Source organism: Choristoneura fumiferana, chromosome 21 (genome assembly GCF_025370935.1).
Source record: "Choristoneura fumiferana chromosome 21, NRCan_CFum_1, whole genome shotgun sequence".
Taxonomy (NCBI): domain Eukaryota; kingdom Metazoa; phylum Arthropoda; class Insecta; order Lepidoptera; family Tortricidae; genus Choristoneura; species Choristoneura fumiferana.
This window is the reverse complement of record NC_133492.1, coordinates 17174823-17200263: the sequence shown is the minus strand read 5'-3', so window position 1 is coordinate 17200263 and position 25441 is coordinate 17174823. Positions and strand designations below refer to the sequence as shown.

At 36.5% G+C, this 25441-nt stretch overlaps 1 protein-coding gene across 1 annotated transcript in view; it reads right to left on the bottom strand.

Moving 5' to 3' along the window:
* The window catches only part of LOC141439869 (fibrillin-1-like), a 135233-nt gene extending 112375 nt beyond the window's left edge, over nucleotides 1-22858 (bottom strand). Inside the window, 2 exon segments of the mRNA XM_074104288.1 lie at nucleotides 64-200; nucleotides 22714-22858. Of these exon segments, the coding sequence (XP_073960389.1) occupies nucleotides 64-200; nucleotides 22714-22716 (140 nt within the window). The 5' untranslated portion in view covers nucleotides 22717-22858.
* Between the last annotated feature and the right edge of the window lie 2583 nt (nucleotides 22859-25441).

The window sequence follows — 25441 nt, the reverse complement described above, 5'->3', positions numbered from 1 at the left end:
CAAAAATAAACAACGCTCTAAGTGACCATGACATTGACTCTCAAGTATTGCTGCTATACTGACCCCACAAAGTGTGTCGGCGCGCGGTCGTCGAAGGTCCTGGCGCCGCGCCAGTGCCGCGTGCGCGGCGTGCTGAGCGGCTCGGCGCACGCGGCCGCTGCCAGCAGGAACAGCCACGCTGTCATCTTGCCACCATCACCCTGGAACAGTTACCATAACTTGAGTAAAGTGAAGTGTTCTCCTGAGAGCGGTTTCAAACAAGCGTAGTAGTGGTACAGTTTCATTTTCTTCGAGTGTTGAGCGCATACGCGCTAAAAAAACGCTAGTCTGAAACCGCCCTAAGCCGTAGTGGCTTAGTGGTTTAAAAACTGTGGTGGCCCCTTAGTGGCCCTATAGTTTGACTTATTGCTTTATTGCCTCTCAAGCAGACACCCCCCTACACCACCTCCAACTTAGCAAGACGATCGAAGTCGTCAACTCTACCATTTCTAGTGACGGATTTAGTACTACTCATACTTAGTGAAGGATTTAGTACTAAAATTACTTTGAAGCGATGACTTTTGTGATTGAGTTTGAGTTTGAAACCAAGGCCAAAAATTGCGTAAAGAGCATTTAATTAATAGAAGGAAGAAGGAAAACATTTCCTCGTGACAACATAGAACAAGAAATGAGATGGTCCCAAATCAACAAACTGCACGTTTTGCAAACGGCAGTGATATTACTTTGGGACAATCTATAAGTTTGGGAGTATTGTACAGTCACCAGCATTAATATCTGCTACAGCGGAGCGTGCAAAAATATCTGACACGTCCTTCCGGCCCTAGAAATAGGGTCGTATGAGATATTTATGCACGGTTGCTGTGTCAGATATTGGTGCTGGTGACTGTACTACTATAATTTATATTCAACTCTTGAAATTAGTAAAAAATGAGATTTAAATCAATAGTTTAATTATTTATTCAGAAGATAATAATAATAACAATATAAAACTATAACCTAGTCAAATAACTCGCCCTACGCCATTCCCGCCACAAAGGTGCCCATAACGCTCGCGGCATTTCCACGTTGGATAGCTATGGACAGCCTTTGCACCAGAAATGACTCGGAGCGAGGGTCCTCCCCTTTTTGCCTGAGTTTGTTTTGTTTGTTTAAATTCAAATTGTTAATTATTTTTCTGAAATCAAAACTACGGTTCTACGTAAAACTACAAAGATAATGGCGAATGCAGATAGCTAAATATAACAAAGATTTATCTCGAACAGTTATCAGCAACTGCATTTAACGGCGAGTTTATCGTAAACAGTAACCAGGTCAGAGCCAAAACGCTCCCGCTTAACCCAATTCACGCCAGGGCCATGCCAGCATGCCACCCAGCGGTTATGTAACTTAGTTCTGGTGAAAAAATGCATGGATACAAGCATAGACTTCCTTTCCGCCAAATATAGGTAGTGCCACCAGAGTTGAGGTCACGCACACAAGAACATGTCATAATGACAGCGGGATTTTGACATTTTCTCATTCATTTAATTCATTCTCCTTTTCTGCAATCAGTTCTTCTTGTAGCTGTGTGTGTTATCATTCACTTTAACTCTCGTCGCACTACCTATACCTACTTAGGTATTTTTTAAGATTCTGTAGTCCTACGAAGAACCTGTCCAAATATCTGTCGTTGGCTTTAAAGGCTGTTATGTTAGTGCTAGAAAGCTGTAATTTTACAACATTATAAATGAATGTAAAAGTTTGTGGGTGTATGTTTGTTACTAAAACGGAACGGAATTAGGTACGTAGATAGCTGAACGTCAGAAATAACACATACAAATCGTGGAAAGTCGATTTTAACCTACTGGTAATTGACGTATCAATTGGAAACTTGACACTTATTAGTCAATACCCGTAATTATCCGATGGTAAATAGTATATGTGGAACCGTGACTGTTTTATCCATAATTCTTACATCACTTTATACCACACCAGACCTGTTTGTGCGTAATGTTTTCTTTATGTAACGCACTCATGTACCATCAGCCAAATAAGTGGTCTATCAATTTTTAAAAAAGTTCCTATCCGCCACAAAAACCCTTATTTATGAACAGAGGCCGTATTGCCTGAGTTTTTGTATGGGAAATCTGTCATTTGATTGTGGTCGCTTAATTACTAACGGCTATAACATTCAGAAACAAAAAGAGTAGGGTCGATGAGAACGCAGAAATGTAGGCGTAGCGGGGCAGTGGGGGGCCAAGGAATCCGTGCCGAAATGATAACGAAGCGATGACCCCGACGCACTATTTCACTGTACTATAAAACTATATTTAGTTACGTATCGGTGACGTGAAACATTACAGTTTTATTAGGTAATTAATTCATTACGACGACATTATGGCTAATAATCTTTAATTGCGTGTCAGCGAAAAATGTCCCATCATCCTTGGAACGTCACAATGAACAACTTGCCACCTAGAGATGTCGTTGGTCCACCTACTGGGAGGCCTGCCAACGCTGCGTCTTCCAGTCCATGATTGCCACTAGAGAAATTTTCTCTCCCAACGGTTATCTCTACCTCGAGCTAAGTCGGTGATTTCATTTCTTGAGCATTGCTCTGACCTTTTAACCCCTATATGACTTTTATCATGTACATACATATATATTTTACTACGTACGTTTCAGTTACTCCGTAAATAACTGACCTATACGGAGGTAATTCGATCTATTCCTTGAAAGAGGTTACACTAGCTAGAGCTAATTTGATTTTGGTTCAGTCAATTAGAATTTAGAGGTCTATGTTGAGTGGTTTTCGAGTTATATAATTATTTTGTTGTTTTAAAACCAAACCCACCTTTCGATTTTACCACCTGAAAATTGATAACTTGTTAAGTATGAAAACATATTTCATTTCGGATTCTTGAAAAGCACGATCTTACTAACTTCTTAATTATCTGTATTTAACAACGTGTACTAAAATGTGATGCCCGCGCTTTTATGAAGAGCGAAAATACATATAAAAAATTATATAATTAAAATATTCTTACCACTTTTAAAATTGCCGATACTGTAGCAAATATCCTGTCAGTTGAAACATTCTAATTTTTGTATGACGACGTAAAAAGTTGGATTTATGAGAAAGTTGGGTTCATGTTAAAACAGGATATTTTTGCTGACTGTACTTTTTGTTGATTGTACTTTCATGGTCATCTTAACTACATTTCTGTACCACGCCATTAACCGTTGAAGTGTTCCGTCCTTCAGAGACGATCCTAACTGGACCACCAGTGTATGTCACTATCCGATTATTGTATTGTCATCAGATTTACATAAGTATGCCAAATTTCAAGTCAATCCGGCCACTGGAAGTGGGTCAAATTCAACTTGCAAGATTTGACCCGCACATTTGTACATACAGAAATACATACATGCACCGCAAGTTAAATGAAAACTTATAAAAAATGGGATATTTTTGCATGATTTTCTCTCTGTGTACCTGTTTTCTGTATCGCTTACTATTTCTGGTGTACAATAAAGAGTCATTGTATTGCATTGTATTGATGTCTTAGGGGTTGAGGTATAAAAAAAAATGGACCACCAGACCTCCTGGCAACATTCAGAATCATAATTTGCAAGCTTTTCTTAGTTCAAAACTATTCACAGAATGCGGTCCTCATATTTTGCATACTCAACTCCCGCCAGAACCCTCTTTATCAAGCCTTATTGTCAAACGCACTCGGAATCCCGAACGTTGCCATCACTTCTTTTTGTCACACGCTGTAGGGCGGTGATAGAAAAAGATGGTTACTGCATTCGCGAACGCCAGAGCATTAGAAAATATGACCACAGGTCACTAACCACTTAACCATTCAGTTGTCAGAGTACAGTTGAATCCTTTATCTTTGCGATAAACGATAGCTTGCTACCGGTGCTGGTGCCTATAAAATCAAACACAAACCAGTGCACACTACGCACCCACTGCCTGACTCACTGCGCCCACACACTTACAACATCGCTCATTGTCAGTTATTCGCTCCATTATCTGCGTATTGTTTTCTATTGTGAAGTGGACGGTTTCCTTATAGGGAAATAAGAAGTTGGACAAAGTTTGATGAAACTTGAAATTATCCGCAAGGTCAAAGTCTATATCAGGTATCGAAATAGGAACGGAACATATAGGTACGTAACGTTCATAAACTTAAATAATATATAATATAATAATTATCGTTAACGTATAACGATATTATCGCTTATCTGTATCTACTCGTATAAACACCTGAAACACCTTTTTAACCCCCGACGCAAAAAGAGGGTGTTATAAGTTTGACCGTTATGTGTGTCTGTCTGTGGCACCGTAGCTCTTAAACGGGTGGACCGATTTGAATTCAGTTTTTTATTTGAAATCAGATTTTCTAGCGATGATTCTTAGACATGTTTCATCAAAATTCGTTAAGCCGTTTTTGAGATACTTTGAAGTGACAAAGTCGGGGTTTTCAAACTTTTTGTTGCTTAGGTTATATAACTATTTACAGTTGCCTGTATGACCAAAATCTATTGTAGTTTCAAAGGAACTGGAGTGTGGCCAGATGCCTCCTTCCCCCCCTTTATGTGTATTACTGACTTATTACTGACTATGAATCCATTTCTTGAGAACCATTTGCTTACAAAATAGAACAGACAACGTTGACGTTGAAAAACGAGGTTAAATAAGTAAAATCTACACAAAACTGCTAAGACACCTCACTAAAAATTTCTTTTTCACTATAATAGTATGAAAAAAAAATGTTGATTTATTTCTCTGCTGTTAAAATACGTCACACTAAATCAATTGGGCTAGGATACGCTCATCTTTCTGATAAGTACAGTCACAAACTAAATTGACACATACAAGTAAGTTTTTCTAACAGAAACGCCACAACGCTAAATGTATCTCAATCAATCTCAACAGATACACTATCTACCTCACCGAGATCAATCGGGGCAATAAAAGGAGCAATCGCTCCAGCAATAACTCTCGAAGGTACAGATACTGTAAGGCAGCTAATGAACTTTCCCTAAACACTTACGCCGGTTTATTGTGTTCTTAACAAATGACGGGGATATACGTGACGATGCGATTGATGAAAAAAAAGACCAAAACTGAAAAGTGTTATTGAAGATATATAGGATTGAAACGTTTTTTGACAATTATAACGCTGTTGGTATTTCCACCGTGACAGCTTCGCCCTGGCGGTAGAGGAAGTGCTCGGCGACAGCCGGCACAGCAACTTCCAGCTCCTCTCTTCTCTAATGGGTCCTGTCCTGGTAGTCCAGCCTCACCGGCGAATGCCCAGAAGAAACTTTTTAGCGCTTTCCTTGTTCTATTATCCTACTAGATTACACCGCTAGGGTATCACACACACACACACACAAACATCACGCCTTTATTCCCAAATGGGGTAGGCAGAGCACACGAAACGTACCGCTTCGGAGCCACTTTTAGCAATTTTAGGTTTTATGTTTGACCAAAACGGTACAATAGTGACAGGTAGTGGCTAGGGTATTACTAGATTTAACTCCATCATCAGGGCCGCGGTGGACGGAAGCCGACAAAAACAAATAATCCTTTCCAAGTACAGTACAGACCACCCGTTGATGACCACGATATACTTATAGTCATGAGGGAACGACTAGACAGGACACTATCCTAGGAACATTATAAAAGCGAAAATTTGTGACAGCACATAGATAATACCTACTGAAACCTCCGGACGGATTTTGATACTCTTTTTATTTTCGGAATTAAAGTAGTTCATATCATAATTGCAGTTTTCGCTGAATATTTACATTTGCTTCGACGTAAATAAAAACTAAATGCTTGCGTCTCTTGGGAGCACCAAAGTTCGCATACTCTTCGCTAGTCATACCTTGTTTTTTGTCCGAATCATCGTTTGGCATAATTTTTGTCCGACTGAAACCTTAAATTTTTCTGATTTTTTTAAATGGGTGACCATTATAGAAAACTATAGGTTAGTTTAAGTTTGTTTTATAACAATTCTGAGCAATTATTAGATTCAGAGAAAAAAAGAATTATGACAAACGATCATTCTGACAAACATCACATTCGGACTTTCAATAAGTATGTCAGCCGATATGGACCCGCGTCACTTTCTTAATTGGTACGTAAGATCCTTTTACATGGCAATACTTTAATTATTTTAAATTTGATTCCCTTTTTTTTCCGTTTTCTACTGTTTTATTAATGTGGTAGTCACAGAACTTACGAGTGTTGCCGCTCTTCTATAGAATAATTAACAACAGCTTAATCCTGTTACTTGTCAGCTAACATTTATTTAAGACTTGATACGGGTGTAAGTGCTCGCTGCTCAAGATTGAAATGTAAACATACTTATCGTAACCGGACCATCGTTCGTTTATTAATGCAAGGAGCTGCCGCATTCCTCATGACTCTGATGGGATATGTGTTAAAGACATACCTATTTACTACCGAGACTTTTAGTTTAGACAAGCGAGCATAACCTTACCTTACTAACTTAGAAAAGCTTAAAACCCGCGACAAAGTCATATTTTAGTTAAGTTTTTAGTATCTTAAAAGCGGCCGAACTGATTTTAACGAAACATGGCTAATAACTACCCCAAAGAAACTCGCATTCATAGCTTTCAAATAGAAAAAATAAAATTGGTCCATCTGTTGAAGAGTAACGATGCTACAGACTAACTTTGACATCAAACTTTATATTACCCCTCTTTTTGCGTCGGGGGTTAAAAATGGTGCGTGTTACATTGCGTTGTAGCCAAGTTGCAGCGTTCTATTGATCACTTTCGAAGTAGTGTCTTTCGAACTCATTCACTTTACTAGTAATATAATACACTATTTTTACCCGTCTGCACGAAGAACTGTTATTTTTTTCGAACGTATGCTTACATATATGTCTATATACAGGGTTATTGGTAAGTCGTCCAATTCCCGCTAAGGGGTTATAGGGGAGGTTATTTGCAATCATTTTTGTCCCATAAAGTGAACCATTTCTGAGATAATCGCAATTTAAGTTTTATGAAAAAAAAGTCAGGTACGCATCTTCAAAAATTTATTTTGAAAAAAATAAGCAATATTAATCTACTTTTTTTATTACCCCTAGAACCATACCTTAATGGGAATTGGACGACTTACCAATAACCCTGTATATTTCTTTGATTCTCCCTGTAGTCTAAACAGCTGGAAGTTTTTCAACATAAGTAGTTAATAATAATAATGGTCATCATTGGATTCATCAAAATTGATGAATTAGATTGAAATGAATGACATATAGGTAGGTTATGATTATAATATTTCAAAATGGCGCCGGCGTATTTAGTTCATAATAAAAATGGTAGGCTTTAGGCAAATTTTAGGATGATTTAAAGACAGTGTTAAAAAGGCTTAAAAGCTTAATTAGACACGTGTTGAAGCCAAACGTGTGGCCTAGACTAGATCCAGTTGATCGTAATCCTAAGATTATCACGCAATTTTACGGCTTTTAAGCAACTGACAAACGCTGGGTCACGTTAATGTACGTTTAGCCATGCGTTCAAGTTAACTTAAATTATAATTTGAGTTTTTCTTTCTTGTTTTAAAGATTTCGTATCCGAAGGATCCAACCGGAATTGCTATCACGTGTTAGTCTGTCCATGCTACATGCACGTTCATCTTTGTTAATAAATATGAATCGATGGGAGACTAAGATGTATCTCTACCTATAGGTAACTAAAGAGATAAAAATAAAATAAAAGTATATCAGGATTCTTCATTCATGAAGAATGAAGATATTTGTAACAAGACAAAAGTAAGTAACTGACGCTTTAACTTTTTCATTACACTATCAGTATAACTCGTAACTAACAATAGAACTAACAAACAATGTTTAGTCTTGAAAGTCGGTCTTCTTTTTTTTCTTACAACCTACTTCAAACTTATTGGTATTGAATTAAACAAAGCATTATTATTATTATTATTATATCGAGATAGCGATAAACGATTTTTTTGCAAACGACCGTGACTTCGTCTTTTTTCTCATCTTCGTCTTCTTCGTTTTGTTCGCAACAACCAAGTCAATTATAACTTGCACTAGCTTTTTCCTAGATAAAAAGTAGCCTATGTCACTCTCGGGCCCATAAACTATCCCTATGCCAAAAATCACGTCGATCCATCGCTCCGTTACGGCGTGAAAGACGGACAAACACACAAACACACTTTCGCCTTTATTTAATATTAGTATGGATATGGATTTAATAAGATGAAAAAATTACATATTCTTATAATCAACTAATCTCACTTAAATGCCCACAGTGATAACAAATGATCATACTTTGTATTCCAAAGCGCCATCTGTCAAAACAAATGGCAGTTAAATGTCAATTAGGTTGGCTGTCAACGAGCAATGATGAACGCGTTATGCGCACGCGCTCCCTTTGATCTACGAAGGATCGGAATTTATCAAATCGCGTTCGGGCAAGCTCGGGTGTGGCGCCATGCGCAAGAGTCGGACGAAGCCATAAGGAGCGTAATTTGTAAACACGATATGTGATGCATTCAAGTATGTTGAAGATTGGTCATTAGTTCTAATAGTGAGGGTTCTACTGGCTTGAACCTTTTTTTTTTTTGCTGTTACATAACAGTTCACAATTCTATTCGAGTGTCACCGACGGTGCTGGCTGAAAATCGGCGCTGAGGTGTTATATAAATAACGCTTCAGCATTATGCTGTGCCAGTGTCCGATTCGCAATTGCAATGACACTTGATCCGTTCTTGGTTTGATCTTCATCCGTCGTGTTCTCTATTTGTAAATGTTATCTCTTGTGTTGTGCACAAATGTTTTTTCTTTGTTTCTATCTGACATTGTAAGGTCGCGCTCTGTAGCTGCAATGGGTCGAATGGCAGTAAACAAGTGAAGCGTGCTCCCAATTGAGTAATGATTAACACTGAGCACACAGCTTCCGACCAAAATGTGGATAGGATCAGTGATCTGCCTCGCTATGTAACTACTACCAAACTACCGTACTCACAAACGTCCATGAACTGTAAGTAATACTCTAAACTTTACTTAAATAACTTATTAAGTTTAACTTACTAGCCGTTGCCTGCGACTGTCTGCCAAATAATGGCTTGGAAAATCTCAAAAATTATATCTTACTGACTTAGATTTAATTTATAACGTACACAAGGTCGAATTTGGCTAGAATCCCACGAGATTTCAATGGATACTAAAGTTGCGGACGTGTAAGGCCAGTAAAATCATGAGCACACTTACTTGGTTTTATATGCAGATGTAGTAGATAATCAGCAACCCTTTTCAGCAACAGAATACGAGTAAAAAAACGTGTTTTTTCTTTCATACAATTAAAACTTAGATTTCACTGAGACGTACTCACAAAAACTCAAGTAAAATTCAATTTAACCTCTAAATTAAAAACAAATGATATCGATTCACTTCTTTTTTTTTCGTGAACTTCTTAGCTATATTTCTTAGTGGCCAGCATTAAAACAGCCGCACGGCTATAACTCGTCGCAAGGAGGTGCAAATGTGATTTATTTTTGTAGGGTCCATTACAACTGGCCAGAAACAAAGAGGGTGCAGCCTATTCTAAGCTCTGCTTTTAGGGCCCTGCATGTAGTGCCACCTGGAATTATATTCTATGTATGCACGCGGACTGATACAAAGACAAAGTAAAAATATTTTGTGAATTACATATTACAACTGTAGATAATTATTTTTTCAGTTTTTTTTACTATTACAATTCTTCACACATAAAACGTACTTATTTCTTACTGTTACTTACTTATTGCTTGGAATGCAAGCTATATTAAGTTAAACAACAGGGGGTACAGCGCCCCAGGCTAAATTAAAACTTAACCGCTCATTAATTAACGTTTTTAATCACAAAGAGCCATAAATTAACCACCGGTTAACGCATAGTTGTATTAGATTAATTGTTTCTAGCCGTTTTTTATTTGTTATCGGAAGGTCGGTCGGGTCGGGTCTATTTATTGGTAGACTGATACCGTGAAATGTGTTGAATAATTTTAAAAGTTGATTAGTTTTAAATTGAAACAGTTAGGAAGTTGCTGTTAACAGTAAACTTGTAATCCATACTAATACTAATCCATACTAATATTATAAATGCGAAAGTGTGTGTGTTTGTGTGTATGTTTGTCCGTATTTCACGTCGAAACGGAGCGACGGATCGACGTGATTTTTGGCATAGAGATAGTTTATGGGCCAGAGAGTGACATAGGCTACTTTTCATCCCGGAAAAATGCACAGTTCCCGAGGGAACAGCGCGCGATAACCGAATTTAAGTCGTATAAAAACCTTATCAACTTAAAAAAGTTGAAAAAACGCCGATACTGTAATTTCAAAGTTTAAAATGGCTGAACCGATTTTTATCAAACATAGCTAAGAACCACCGCACAGGCAATTAGCTTTCATGAAAAAAAAACACATCGAAATCGATCCATCCGTTTGAGAGCTGCTATGCCATAGACAGACGGATAGAAAGACAGTCATTGGCGTTAAACTTATAACACCCCTCTTTTTGCGTCGGGGGTTAAAAAGAGACTTCATTCAATGACATTTTTGGATCTAATTTGGACGTAAAGTCCTTTGGCGATCCCTCACAGGAGTCTTATTTGATGGGATCTTCCTGTTATAATAATCTTAAAATTTTGATTTTGGTTTGATGCGTGCATGTTTACGGCACTTTATGCAGTATACACCCCTTTAATAGGTTAAAGGGTGAATGACCTTCGAGATGAATGCAGACAGCAAGGCGCCACGCAACTGACATTGACAGTTAAACTGATTGATCGATAGATCCGATGATCTATCGGAAAACTTGTTTGGAAGGTGCAGTGGCAAAGTGAAGTAAGTAAGTTTTTTTAAATTGTTTATGACTAATATTTTAATCATTTATTTTTTTAGAGAATTAACTGGTTTTATTTGTTGAGAAATCCTTTTACGTTAAGTTTTACTTTTTTATTGATAAATTAAAAATATTGTTTAAGAATACTGCCGTCCGTCTTTGATCATTACCACCAGTTAAATCTCTTTTACATTTTCCATATAATATATATACCTGCCTCAAAACTTTTACGTAACACTGGTCAAAGTCCTCTAAACTCTACAATAAAAACTCTACTTACGTAAAAACTCGTTCACAAATATTGACACACAGAATTTTTTCGTCAACCCATAATCGACCCAATTTAAACTGCAGAACTTGACTAAACTTAAAAAAACAAGATCGATCAAGTTGATTGATGGAGCAGGGTAAACAACGTGCTGCCGGAGCGACGACCCCGATTCAACTATTATTAGGTTAGATTCTGACGTTGCGTACGGACTAATTAATTTAAGGAATTCAGTTACACCCTTTTTACTAGCGGCCGCGCTTTTATAGCGCGGGAATAAGCAAGTTGGAATCTCCAGGCGGGAAATTATGACAATAGAATAGGTTGGGTCATCGTATATGTGTGATTTATATGTGATAGAAAATGTTTAACAGATTTTTTAAAAGGTTTCATTTGCTTAGTAAACAATAGATAAAGTATAGGTACAAGGCGTTAATTAATACTGAAAATCTGAGACACTCCAATAGTTCTTTTTATTTTAGGTTAACTTTCTACATTTCTTTTCAATTACTTAGCTGAATAATATAAAAAAATATACCTAAGTAATAATTCAAGCTAAGTTAGTAACTCTACTTAATTTTTAAACTCTACACTCGAAAATCGTACTTGTCAGTCGCGCTTTGCTGTTTTTAGAAGAAAACTGCCATATTAAAACTTTTACAGACATTAGTTTTTCAATTTAAGGAGTTTAAATTTTCAATTTAAAGTGGCACTAACTTCAAAACGATAATTATTAACTAACTAACTCTAACAACTAAAAGGTAACTCGAAAACCTGAAAAGAATTTTCAGGATTTTTCAAAATTCTCGCGGGGCGGGATAACGAATAATTTCATATTAGAGCTTGTTTGTTAACATAAAAGCATGCACTTATTTACAAACAATACAATACAATATATTCTTTATAGCACACCACAAATCAGTACAATAAATAACTAAAAATGTAGGGAATTTACTAGGGGAGAATCAAAAAGTTTTATACACTAGTAAACAAATGGGTTTTGGGTGCATTTGTGGGTATTTAAAACATGGATTAGTACATAAGGCTTCGGGGCATCGGGCATGTTTTAATCCCCCCGATCAAGCATAAGCTGAACAACAGCTGTCAACTCCGTAAGAACTACGGCAAATCTCGATTACAATTTGAAAGTTAATGTCAATTAAGAAAAGACGATATTTGCTTTGAGTCCAAAATTTTGGACGTTAGGCTTTACGAAGTAAGCGTCGAAATAATGTTATAAAAAAAGTTTAAGACATTTGCATTTTGCTGGCTTTTACATTTTTATTAGCCAATTTCAATTTTAATATTTGAGTCTTTTCTTAACTTAATTTTATAAGACTGGTTAGATCATTTCTCCAAAATAGTCTTTTCCTAGTAGCTAATTTTCCAGTCGCACATTTTTCTAGTCTTGATTAACACCAGACTTTTGATGGATGGCAAACGAGCAAGTGGGTCTCGTGATGGTAAGAGATCACCACCCCCCATAAACATCTGCAACACCAGGGGTATTGCAGATGCGTTGCCAACCTAGAGGCCTAAGATGGGATACCTCAAGTGCCAGTAATTTCACCGGCTGTCTTACTCTCCACGCCGAAACACAACAGTGCAAGCACTGCTGCTTCACGGCAGTATTAGCGAGCAAGATGGTGGTAGCAATCCGGGCGGACCTTGCACAAGGTCCTACCACCTGCATCCTACGTATTGCTATATTTCTCAATATGCTTTTTTACTGAAGCCTAATTTCACAATCACGTTTTTTCCCAATTTTAAAACTAGGTATCTAATTCACAATGGTCTAATGTAAGAAATGGTCTTGACAGAAAGACAAGAAAGTGATAATTATTATAAGGGTCCAATTTTTTTCCTTTTGAGGCACTAGACCCTAAAAATGCAACTTAGGAGATTGATGCCTATGCCTTGCCCATCCTGTGTATAAATGTTAAGTATATGGCGTTGGAATATGCTTTGTAAAAGCTAGCTCTGAAATCGTGCTAGCTTTGGGTACCTACTAATGCTGTTAGATTTAACTAGTACTCAGATTGTCTATCAACAGAGTGCATTGATGCAACTAGGAAGCGGTGTGAGTTACTTAGGATCAAAGGGCCACTCAGTGTTAGGAAATAGGAACTGATTGATGGAACCCGGGGAGTAAGGATCTGTTGTGAGTGAAAGGCTGGGATTAATTTAGTGTGGGAAGTGGAATTGGGAGTGGGATTTTTGGCACTCGGGTATGGCCATGTTATATGTAGTAATATTTGGCTCTATGCTTGAGTCTGTTCGACAAATTTGAAAACGAATGCTCTACCTTAGTAAAATTTTAGAGGAGCATTTACTCGAGCATTTCCTAGAATACGGTATTTGACAACTCCTGATTTGGCCGTATCTTAATATTATTATGAAAATATAGATATACAGATAGTGTTTAGCGAAGAGAAAATTTAAATCGGTTGAAAATTGGATTTATAGTGATTTTTTGAAAAATCTATATACCTGCCTCTTTCTCAAACGCTTTTCTCTATGCAGCAAGTATGGCGGTACTGGCGTGTGACATCACATGCCAGTATGTCTTTCTCTGTCTAATCTTGAATTTCAAACCTTTATAACTTTGTTATTTGTAAAGGTAGCTTAAAAATTGTTTTTCTATTCGATAACAGGCATTGTGTAGTTTTAATTTATAAAACATATACAAAATAGTCAAATTATCGTGTTAAATTCAAATTCAAAATGTTTATTCTGCCAGTATTAAGCCGCGAAGGTCTCTTCTTCTTCTACACGTCTTTTTTTTAGACTACCTGAGCTTTCGGAAAGGCTATCATTGCCATGAAGAATGCGCCGCAAGAAACTTGGCAGAAAAACATTTTTCGTTATCGTGATATTTACTTTGAAAAGGTTCCAAATCGTACCGCCATTCAGTACCCCTATACATTTAATACGTAACAGCGGTTACTAACAGACTTCAGTAACTCTATAATTAGCATGATCCAGTCGTAATTTGTACGTGAACGTAAACTTAACTTCCTCTGAGATCACTTCGCGCGTCCATAAACAGAAAACACCTGACTGAGTGCTTAAAAGCGCGCCGAGCTTCTAGCACATTTATTGCAGTGCGTTTTAAAAATGTAAACTGTGTCCTAAGTGTGTCCTGCGCTAAGGTGCACATGTGCGTCATTGAATTTTGACTGACTGTTTTGCAAATTTCGATTTTTTGATTGTGAACAGCTCCAAATTATCATGCCAACATCTTTTATGAAATTATGGTGCGGGAACAATGCAAAATTAAAATGTCCCTCCTTCAGGCAGTCGAGCAAAATTTAATTTATATTTATAGAGTTTTTACAGGTAGGTAACTAGCAAATACGTTTTGTTAAAGGTAAACGATTAATGGTCTGTTTATGTCCCATTAGCAATTTAATAAGAACTTAGATGTAGTCATTTAATTGCATCTATAAAACCAATTGATTTATTATCAACGTAAGTTATAAAACTTTATGCACATAAGGTCAACTTCAAAAGTACCTACCTGTAGTATTATGTAATTTGTTTTTAAGATTCCATACCTCAAAAGAAAAAACGGAACCATTAATCACTTTTCTGTCCGTTTGTCTGACAATTCGTCTGTCAAGACCCTTGTTTTAGAAAATCGTGGAAGTATATATACCTCTTGCAGCAGTGAAAAAAAAAACTTCTAAATCCACGCACGCAATCAAATGATACAGCCATAAAAAAAGTGTTTCTCTACCAATTGGCATAAGTCATAAGAGTCATAACCGAAAATTCATAGGATGTATACTTCCCAAAACTCATAAGGTGTATACGTCCGGCTGTCCCAAAACTTGTCCCAAAAGTTTTTGCGGGCTATGCATAGATGCTTGACAAGGAAGAAAGCAGAGGTATTATCGCAGATCAGCTTTAGAGTTCCTTCACGTTTCAGTTCTCGGTCCGCCGTTCTTTTTCAGCAACGCTGGTTATCGCGCATATTTGCGACGCTTGTGTAACTCTTATAATAAATTACCTCTGTCAGTGGATATTATTTGATATGACGAGACAAAAGTTCAAAAACAACATTTATGAAACTTTGTAACACAGTGTATAGTGTAAGTTTACATAAATCACTTTTAACATATTTCTTAGTGGGGGCTCGTTAGGGAGAAAGTGAATTTAAGAGTGTATCTATTTTATAAGTACATATTGTATACACTTGCTTATGTGTGCTCTCCTTAAAATAAATTAAAAAAAAACTTATTGATGTATACTTCCGGCTGTCTCAAAACTCATACTGTCATCGACTTCTATGTACCTTACGGCACTAGACTGGCTGTTTGGAACAAAACGCGCGGCGCATCAATCATCAATATTACTTTGACACAACCGCTGTCACGGACGTCAACAGACTATAGTGAACTGTTCAATACCGCCATGCAACTGATTACACCCTCACTGGTCGTGTATAGTATCATATGTTCATAGGAACTGTTCATTAAACCGCCCTATGAACTGTTTTTGTGCGCCATTTTGATGTCTAGTACATGCAGTCTAGTACATAGATATCAATGCATAGGGTGTATACTTCCGGCTGTCCCAAAACTTGAAATTTATAGCACAACCACTAAGAAAAGTCTGGAAAGCTCTATTCCTTATGTCTGTCTGTTTATGCAGTATCCATATAAGATAACCTAACATTACCTACGTACATTTTGCCTAGCAGGGTCTACATTGGATAGTACTATTTCATGCAGAACCCTCTATGCGAGAGTCCGTTTCGTACTGGCTGGTTATAGTAAAACTTAATCAAATATCTACTGAAAATCTGGACACATTCTACAACACCTTGTATTTAAACCAAAGCTCAGCCCCAGCTATTAGATGAGGTAACTTTGTGACACAATAGCATTTAACTAGGCAGTAATTCATAACGACATGTAATAAAGGCAAACACAATGGCGAATTTGTGTGGAGTGTTTAGGCCAATGCCGACGGCACTAGTCTAGACTAGCTTTATGGAGATTGCTATGGTGGTAAGTAGTATTGCTGTGTTGACATTTTGCAATTAATTCGATTTCTTATTTGGCTATTTTTTATTTGTTTTACAAATCAAAGCTTGAAAGAGATCGCTCTGGGGCGATAAGGCCGCCTGTTGCTTAGGTACCTTATAATTTTCCCTCTGTGTACCTGTTTTCTGTATCGCTCACTTTACTCAGCGGCCCAAAGTTTGGCCCACTACATACAAAACCTATTATTGCATACATTGCACACGTTAGGGCCAGATTTTTTATTTGTTTACTTGCCCGTTTATTTATTTGTTTGTTTGGGTCAAATCTTGGAAGCTAAATTTGATCCGCTTCCAGTGATCCGATTAACTTGAAATTTGGCATACTTATGTAAATCTGGTGACAATACAATAATCTGGTAGTGAAATCCTAGTACACCGGCCAAGATCGTCTCCGAAGAACGGAACTCCTCAACGGTTAATGGCATCGACTTGAAATTTGGTACGGAAATGTAGCTTGGATGACAATGCAAGTACATTCAACAAAAAGTACAGTCAGAAAAAAGTTTTTATTAAAAAAATTAACAAAAACTTATTTGCCGTTCAGTATATTTGTGGCGTGCACTAAAGGGTAATTTTATTGCATTGTACCATATTCTTTGAATAACAGTGCTACTTACGATCTGCCTGCATCCTCACACCTTAAATATTTAGAAGCTGTCGTCAGCTTATCGGGTAACGAGGAAGCTGTTACAATATTGACAATGCGTTATTGAACCGAGAAAATGAATTTCGTGATTCACAATGTAGGTTAAAACACAAACAGTACGACGGGCTACGAGCACAATTCGCACTTGATAAAACCATACTTATTACTCATGTAATCAAACAACTAAACAATAACTTTAAATACCTAGCGAGATATCATTGTGAGAGACAATGAAATAAAACTGGCACGAGACATTTTGAAAGGGGTTTTGGATACTACCATTTGGAGCGTGAATAAGTTATTTTTTTTTATTTATTGATAAGAAACAAACAGTCTTATACAGAATTATGAGCAGACTTAAATTAACACAATCTAGACCTATAGTTTCCTTAAAGGTTTATGTTAGCAGACAGCTATTACAAAGAAAGAAATGATAATAATAGAATTTTGATATGTATATATGTAACAAACATAAAAAGAAAACAAGTCCAGATTTGTTATGTAGTCACTTCCCTGCAAGTGAAACTAGACAGGAAAGCTGAAAACAATTAGTTCGAAATATAAATTAATATAATATTTATAAAGAAATATAAATTGTATGATTACTGACCTGCAGTTTCATTATACCTCAAAGAAGAATAGAACGTGTCGATTAGGGTATTTCTATTCTAACCCATGTCTGGAATCCTACCGAACTGTGGAGTATTAACGGAGAAATGACTGATTTATGATTTACTATTTCGGAAGAGACTGCACATATTTTTTTTTATATTCATCTAATCAAATAATTTACAAGTGCTCTGAAAGACTCGTGGAGCTGACGCGTGACCAGAAGGCTGGAACATATCTGGTACAGCAGATCAGCTATGGCATAGAACGCGGCAATACTGCCAGCCTCCTGGGTACGCTACCCACCGGCAGCCAGTTGGGGCAATTTTTTTACTTGTATATAATATAATATAATATATATTTTTAACTTAGTTATATTTAGTAGTTTTTATTTCAATTGTACCATTACAATATCATACATACTTACATGTCAAAGTAATAAAAATATATAGTTTCAAGGATTGTTAGGGGCTGGGTACTCTAAATTCTGCATTATTCTGCAATCCCAGGCATTCAGTATTTACGATATTATATGATGTTATAACATTCCTGAGATTCTAAGATGGAGCTCTACGAGGTACGTTGCATACCGCAATAAATGAATGACGTCACGGTTAATAGTAGTGAAAATTAATTGTTTATAATATTTTCATTTTTTTAAACACACCTTAATTTCAAATCAGTCTTTATAACAACACTAATTTCTTAAGTTAACCTATAATCCTTCAATCTCAGTGTAGCACTCATCAGATCTTCTATCTACTTATCTGACCCAATATTTTTTCAACTACAGATCCACCTGAAGTATGGATAGTTCTAGTGTTTACCCGACTGCGAAGAAGGAGGGTTATGTGTTTGACCCGTATGAATGTATGTCTATTCCTATGTCTTCTCGTAACTACTCAACAGCTGAACCGATTTTGATAAATGATACGTCATTGGATTTGTCTAAATGACGCGAGTGACACGGGTACTTACATGAAATTCTTCAAAAATCAAATTGTGTCTTCAAAAATTTTTTTTATTCAAACCTATCGAGTAGGGTATCAAAATGAAGGGATTTAAAAAGAGATTACAAAAATATACACAAGACATGTGTTTTTATTTACCGTTTTCACAGAAATATCAAAAAAGTATGAACAAAACAATAAATTTAAAAAATCAAAACCTGACCGTTAAAAAATACTAAAAGAAGAAAACAAGACATGGACGTTGTGGTCTAGAACTCTTTTAAGTAGCTAACTTAAACTGCAACAGTCAGGACCCATTCAAATCGCGACCAGCTCAAAAATTCTTAGTACCTAATGGGTCCCGACTGTTGACGTTTAAGTTAGCTACTTAACAGAGTTCTAGACCACTGCGTCCATGTCTTGTTTTCTTCTTTTTAGTATTTTTAGCGCAGTCGGGTTTTGATTCTATTTAGTTTTAAGAGGTGGGTCTAATTAAATATTTATCTCAGTATATGCACTAACGGAAGTCTTTTCCCTTTAAAGTTGCCCTTAAAACTCTGTCCTGTGACAAATGAAACTTTGGGAAATTTAATTTTATTATCTATAGACCAAAAACAATAAGTAATTAAGTTAGTTTTAGTTCTTTTTTTTAAAGAAAGAAAGAAAGGGAGAATGATTTATTTGCTTAGAATACGTAACTACAGATCTTAATTACTACATGATTTGAACCAGTATTCAGTCGACGAATCAACATGCAAAATGATTAAAATAAACACATCAGCTTTTACCTATACATTCACAATGATTATAAGAAAATTTTTATATAATTAAAATTTTGTCAAATTGAAAATAAAATAGTAACGGTATGTCAAAAAAAAATTAGAAATAAATTATGGATTTTTATTTATTTCTGTTAATTATTGTATACATTATTTGTTTGTTTATAAATAAATTTATTAGATTTTATCTTTACAATTAAATTAAAATAAAAACAATGGTTGTTTACCAAGAATATGCAGCAATTCCAAAACATTGATGATAACAAATTAAAAACATTTCCTAAAAACACTTCCATATTTTATGTCAAAACAAAATGCAGAAGATATAATTCTAGATAAACCATGAATGAAATCATCAAACAGAAACTGCGAAATGAATCTTGGTAAATTAAAACTTTGTGTAAGTGTATGACGTGCCTAATGTTTTACAGCCAAACAGACCACAACAGCAGTTAAATCTAACCTTACCTAGTATGTTTTGGACACATGAAAGCTAATCTTTTGAATACCTACTAGGATTTTATTTTGCCATTTATAAGCCTCCACAATAATATAAACATGCTTTAATTTTCTTAGTAAAGTATTATCGTATTACTTTGAACGATAATTCTTTTCTCAGAAGCTGCTCTAACAATAAGGATGAAATTTTGACAAACAAGTCTAAGGCAGACCAAATCGTTACTACTCATTGACACCTATGTACCTTACGCCGCACCTTGCATTGATGTCGATGTTACTACTCATATTTTAATGATAAAAACAAATATAAAGCTTGTAGATGGGTACGGTTGTGTATTAACTTTGAGGAAGAATTCTTATTAAATTTGAAACATTTTGTGTGTAGTTTCCGATAAAGACATTTATGTGACAGTATGTATGTAGGAGTATATAGAGGACTAGTTGCAGTATGAAAGGATTGCCAACCGTAGAACTTTTTAACTCGTATTAGACAGCTAAAAACCTCAAAATTTAGCTTTTCAAACTTCGCACCTTACCTGGGCGCAACAAGAGGAGCAAAAAAGTCCTGTCTCAAAATCTTGTACCATCAGTCAAATATGTGGTCTACCACCCTAAAGTTGATAATAGTTTGCATGTCATAAAACAATAATGCCAATAATCGTGTCCGTCAACTTGAAAGTTCGACTTTAGCGACATATTCATTTGATAGGAACTTGTTTAAAAATTGATAGACCACTTCTTTGGCTGATGGTACAAAATCATACGAGACTTAGGGGCTGTTTCATCATCCATTGATTAGTGTTAACTGACGGTTAAATGTGATGCCGTCTCCGTCTATTCGAACAATACAAATAGAGACGGCATCATTATAACCATCAGTTAACACTAATCAATGGATGGTGAAACAGCCCCTTATTCTGTCTTTATACCTTGTACAGCATCTTGTAGGGACCTCGTACCATTGACCCAACCCTGGATGAAAACACTTGATGAGTTGCAGAAACGTAGCAGTTTTTTACGTGTGCTAGTGCGTAGCAAAGGGTTGTACTTTATACTCGTAGTGACCGCCGCACCAGTAACGCCGGAATCAATCAATGAAAGCCTCTGTGACAAGTGACAATTGGGAAGTAGTATCATGAAGTCCTTTTAACAACTTTGACATTTGCAACACGTTTGTTATTAATTAAAAAACTGGTACAAATGGCATTTAGCGATAATTCACCTGTCAAGAAATTCTCATTGATTTCCCTTCTTCTCTACAATAGACTAAGGGGCTTTCACCATCCATTGATTAGTGTGAACCGACGGTTAAATGTGATGCCGTCTCCGTCCATTCGAACAAAACAAATAGAGACGGCATCACACCTAACCGCCAGTTAACACTAATCAATGGATGGTGAAACAGCCCCTAAATGCGAAGCTTGAGTTTTATCCGCTCAGATATGTTAAATGTAAGAGAGCACTCCGAACAGCCCTACAAAACATGTCATACGAAACGAAGATATAGAGAAGTTATTGACTGTTGTGAAATAACGTTTATTATAGATTTATGTATATCGCTGTTGCTAAGTAAAATAGTCATATCACTAATAGTTTAATTTACTAGTTATTATAAACCTAACTGTTTTAAATTCTGCGTTGTGAATAAGTAAGATAAACATTTTGAGCTATCTCTGAAACACAGGGAATCCTAGTTCAGGCACACGTTTATTTGTCCTAGTATATCCTATTGATATACTAGGACATGGTTAATATAAAATATTTGACTTTGAATTTGAATTGATTTGGATTTGAACTATGCTAACTCTAGCTAGACTAGCTCCCATTTCCTTATCTCTTTGGTATTTGTAAATATCTATTCTTAATCCTCAAGGAATAAGTGTCTGCTTTGTAGTCTTCCATAATTATAGTTACGGAGATAGAGCCACTTTGAATAGAAAATGTAAATCCCTTATATTCTTTACTTCCGTGGGAATTTCCAAAAATTCTTCTTATTGCATGCACCTTTATGATCTGCAACGAATATATCTGCTTTTCAATCCTCTATCTTTTGCTTTAAGTTGCGCATTGTCTGTCAGTTAGTCAATCATCCAGTATCTTTTATATGTAGATCAAACTAAATTAAATTTCTACAAACAGCTTACCACTTTTGACAGCTGCTGAATTTAGCAGCGGACGTGCGTGATACATACTCTTGCGCAAATTATAGCCTTCATGCTGTTCCTTTCCTACTTTGATAACGACCAGCTTCGACCAGTGTTTAACCCTGGCCCTATTTACTGAGGATGCCGCCATTGTGGTATTCGTCATTATTGAATCATGCATTTAAAGTTCTACGAGCTTTGACAAGTTTGTTATAAGGAGATTTATGGTAGGCTGATTCTATGATGCAAAAGACTGTTCTTTGCGAAGATCTGGCACGTGAGCCATCTAAGACTATTTAGTGGGATGTGTTATATATTATTATTATAATCATTGTTGTTATTCTTCTATGATGATTACTATGAGATTGGTAGTTTTCTCGAGAGTAATGTAACTAATTTATTATCGTAAAAAAACTATTTGCTTTTTGAAATCAATCTTTAAGATAGCTTTTTTTATTCTTTAATCTTAATGCACTGGATGATTTAACGGCAGAAGCTTTTTTGATGATTTTAATTGTATTGCGATTCCATCTATTTACATATCCGTACCAAATTCAATCAATAATTTAAGAATTTTAAAACAAGTTCCTAATGAACATTGTAAATTAAATTAAAGCTTGTAATAACCCTATCATAGGTACCTGTTGCTAGTATTTTCTGCAGATTTACAGATTTAATTAATGATAAGACAGATTGTAAGTGAATAAAACCTAAGGAATAAAAATGAACAAAAAAGTTACGAAATAGATTGTGACATGTTTACACAAAAAAGGAGGCGGCGAGGATCTCGGTGCCCAAAATATCAAATTTCAGGCATCAGAAACTTTTTACACATTACGTAATATAATACCTATCACAGATCAAGACAAAAACCGTCAAGGGTCCAAGGTAAAATAGAACTTAATCCTGTGGGGATTAATCACAAATTACCATGCCACTGGAGAATGGAGCACACCCAGAGCGGAGTTCGTGATTTTTTAAGAGCACAACCGGATGAGAAGACGATAGTGTTTGAGGTCGCGGCGGAAAGGGACGAGCGCCTCGACTTGCGGCTCGGTCCCGACTGACTGAAATCGCGAGCTTTATCTGCTGCGCGCGCGCGGCCCTACCAAGCCACTAGATCAATGCTTCCGTTAGTTCCTTACCTTTGTTTATTGGGTTCTTTTAGCTCCCGTAATATGTGCTAAGTTCGTTACCACGTATGGTAACTAATTTGGTGATTTTGTAGGCGTGCGTTTTGTCGATGTGCTTTGTAAGTTGTTAGGCGTTTCGTTTGTTTTGGGTATTTCTAGCGTCTACGTAATTTTGTTATAGTTCAGGAAATAAGAATTGGTAACATGTTATGTACGTAGTGAAGCTTTAAGATGGTCAATTCATATTTCTTGAACTAGGTATACGTAAATCTGGTGACTTACGTTAATTTAGACGAAAGTTAGGTGAATGGCAGAGTCGTGGTAGCTTAGTGATTTGACCTATGGCCTCTCAAGCTGAGGATCGTCAAAAATGTCTAAGAACCATTGCTAAAAAACCTGTTTTTACCCGTTCAAATCGGTTCACCCGTTAAAGAGCTACGGACCTACAAATCAAATCAAATTCAAATTCAAATCATTTATTCAGTAAATAGGCCGCAATGGGCACTTTTACACGTCATTTTTTAAACTACCAGCGCAACTACAGACACACATAGCGGTCAACCTTATAACAGCCCTCTTTTTGCGTTGGGGGTTTAAAAATCATAATTACATCAGGGGTTGAATAACCTAACCAACAAATATTTGGAAAACCCCCGACATTGTCACTTCAAAGTTGAATATCTCAAAAATGGTGAAACCGATTTCGATAAAACATGTCTAAGAACCATCGCTAGAAAACCTACTTTCAAATTTAAAAAAAAAACACATTCAAATCGGTTCACCCGTTTAAGAGCAACGGTAACACAGACAGACACACAGACACACATAATGGTCAAACTTATAACACCCCTCTTTTACGTCAGGGGTTAAAATAGTAGTTTAATAGTAGTTATAGTAGTTATAGGCCTTAAAACACGAGTGTGGTTTAAGGACCCTTATTACGTAACAGTTGCATACATTACTTTATCTACATCCATATATTAAATCCTCTATTATGCGTTTAGGAACCATTGAGAATGACCTGCATTGCAACCAGAACTATGTCTGCCCACGAGCTCCCGCGGCTGAAGGTGAAGTTGCGCTACCGCTCCGGTGCGATAATATTCATTACGATATCAATTTCGGTATCGTAATGTGAACGTTACGATACGATTAAACATTAGGTACGATATCGATTTCGGTGTCGTAATGAACATTACGATACAGCCGTGTTCATAATAGAATCCAATGTCGTAATGCTGGTAATTATCTATAGTTTTTGAAAGCATAATGGATGATTTACTATGTGGGTGTAGATAACTGATTAAAGAATATCGATTAAGTCGACTGAGACTGCATACGTTCAGCTATTTAAACACTTGCATGTAAAATATCGGCCATGGTACGACCTTCAGCGCATTCTTGAGCGATTTGTAACAACACATGCGTCAAGAGATGATCATTGTATTACAAAAATGTGTTTTCAGTGTTCTGTTGACAAAGATTAGGAGCGCAGAGGCTCACCGAAGATATGGCAGGATTAACACGTAGTCTTTGGCGATTAAAGAATATTGAACTTTTGTACGTGTTGTTACTAGGTGGTCTGTGGTAGGTAATGCGGTTTCGCGTTGCGTCCGAACTTAAAAAAAAAAACATTTTTGTTTCCGTTTTGTCGGCATAGTTGCTAAAAGTATATCTCCGTGCAAAATTACAGCTTTTTAGCACTGATAGTTTCTGAGCAAAGCCGCGGACGGGACAGACAGACATGGCGAAACTATAACGGAACCCTAAAAATTATGCTAATGTCAAAACTGTCAAATGGGCCTTACGTTACTAGCACCTAGCGTCACAGAGACCATTCGTCGCTCTTACCAAGTCTAACATCTGGTAAACGGTTGTGTTGCTCTGAAGATGAACTCTGGTTGAGTTCGAAACGCGTCGGTGTAATGTAGTGGTAATGATCGTTGGATTTTTGTGTGTTCTTACAGTATGGGGGATACACATTTGTTGCATAGACGTAGTTATCTTCAGGTTGTGGGTGAGTATGTTATTTATAGTTTACTCTTACCAAATCTATCGATGCCTATGTAATCGATCTCGATAGCTATCAAGCCAGTCTGCTGCCTTGTTCTACAGTCTCTGCGCACCCATTGGCCCATATTCGTGTTGATCGTGTCTCATGGACGCGCGCGCACCTGCCGGCATTGTCTGCGCCGCACGCGCAGCAGCCATTGTGCGAGGAAGGACGTTCACCTTTTAACTGATTACTTCCTAATTTCAGGAGGACCAAGTTTTTCAGGACTTTAAAATGACAGCTACGCCTATGTGTTACATTATTCGTTTGCTCAAAGACAAAGAAATATGCATCTAATTCTTCATTCTTTGCATTTTATTCATTCTTACGATCTTGACAAAGTAACATCTAAATCATTAATTCTTTAATGATTGTCGATAAAGTACAGTCGACCTCAAAACTAGCTGAAATCCTTAATTAGAAATTAGAACAAACAAAAAACATGGTCAATGTATTTTTTTCAATATTTCGG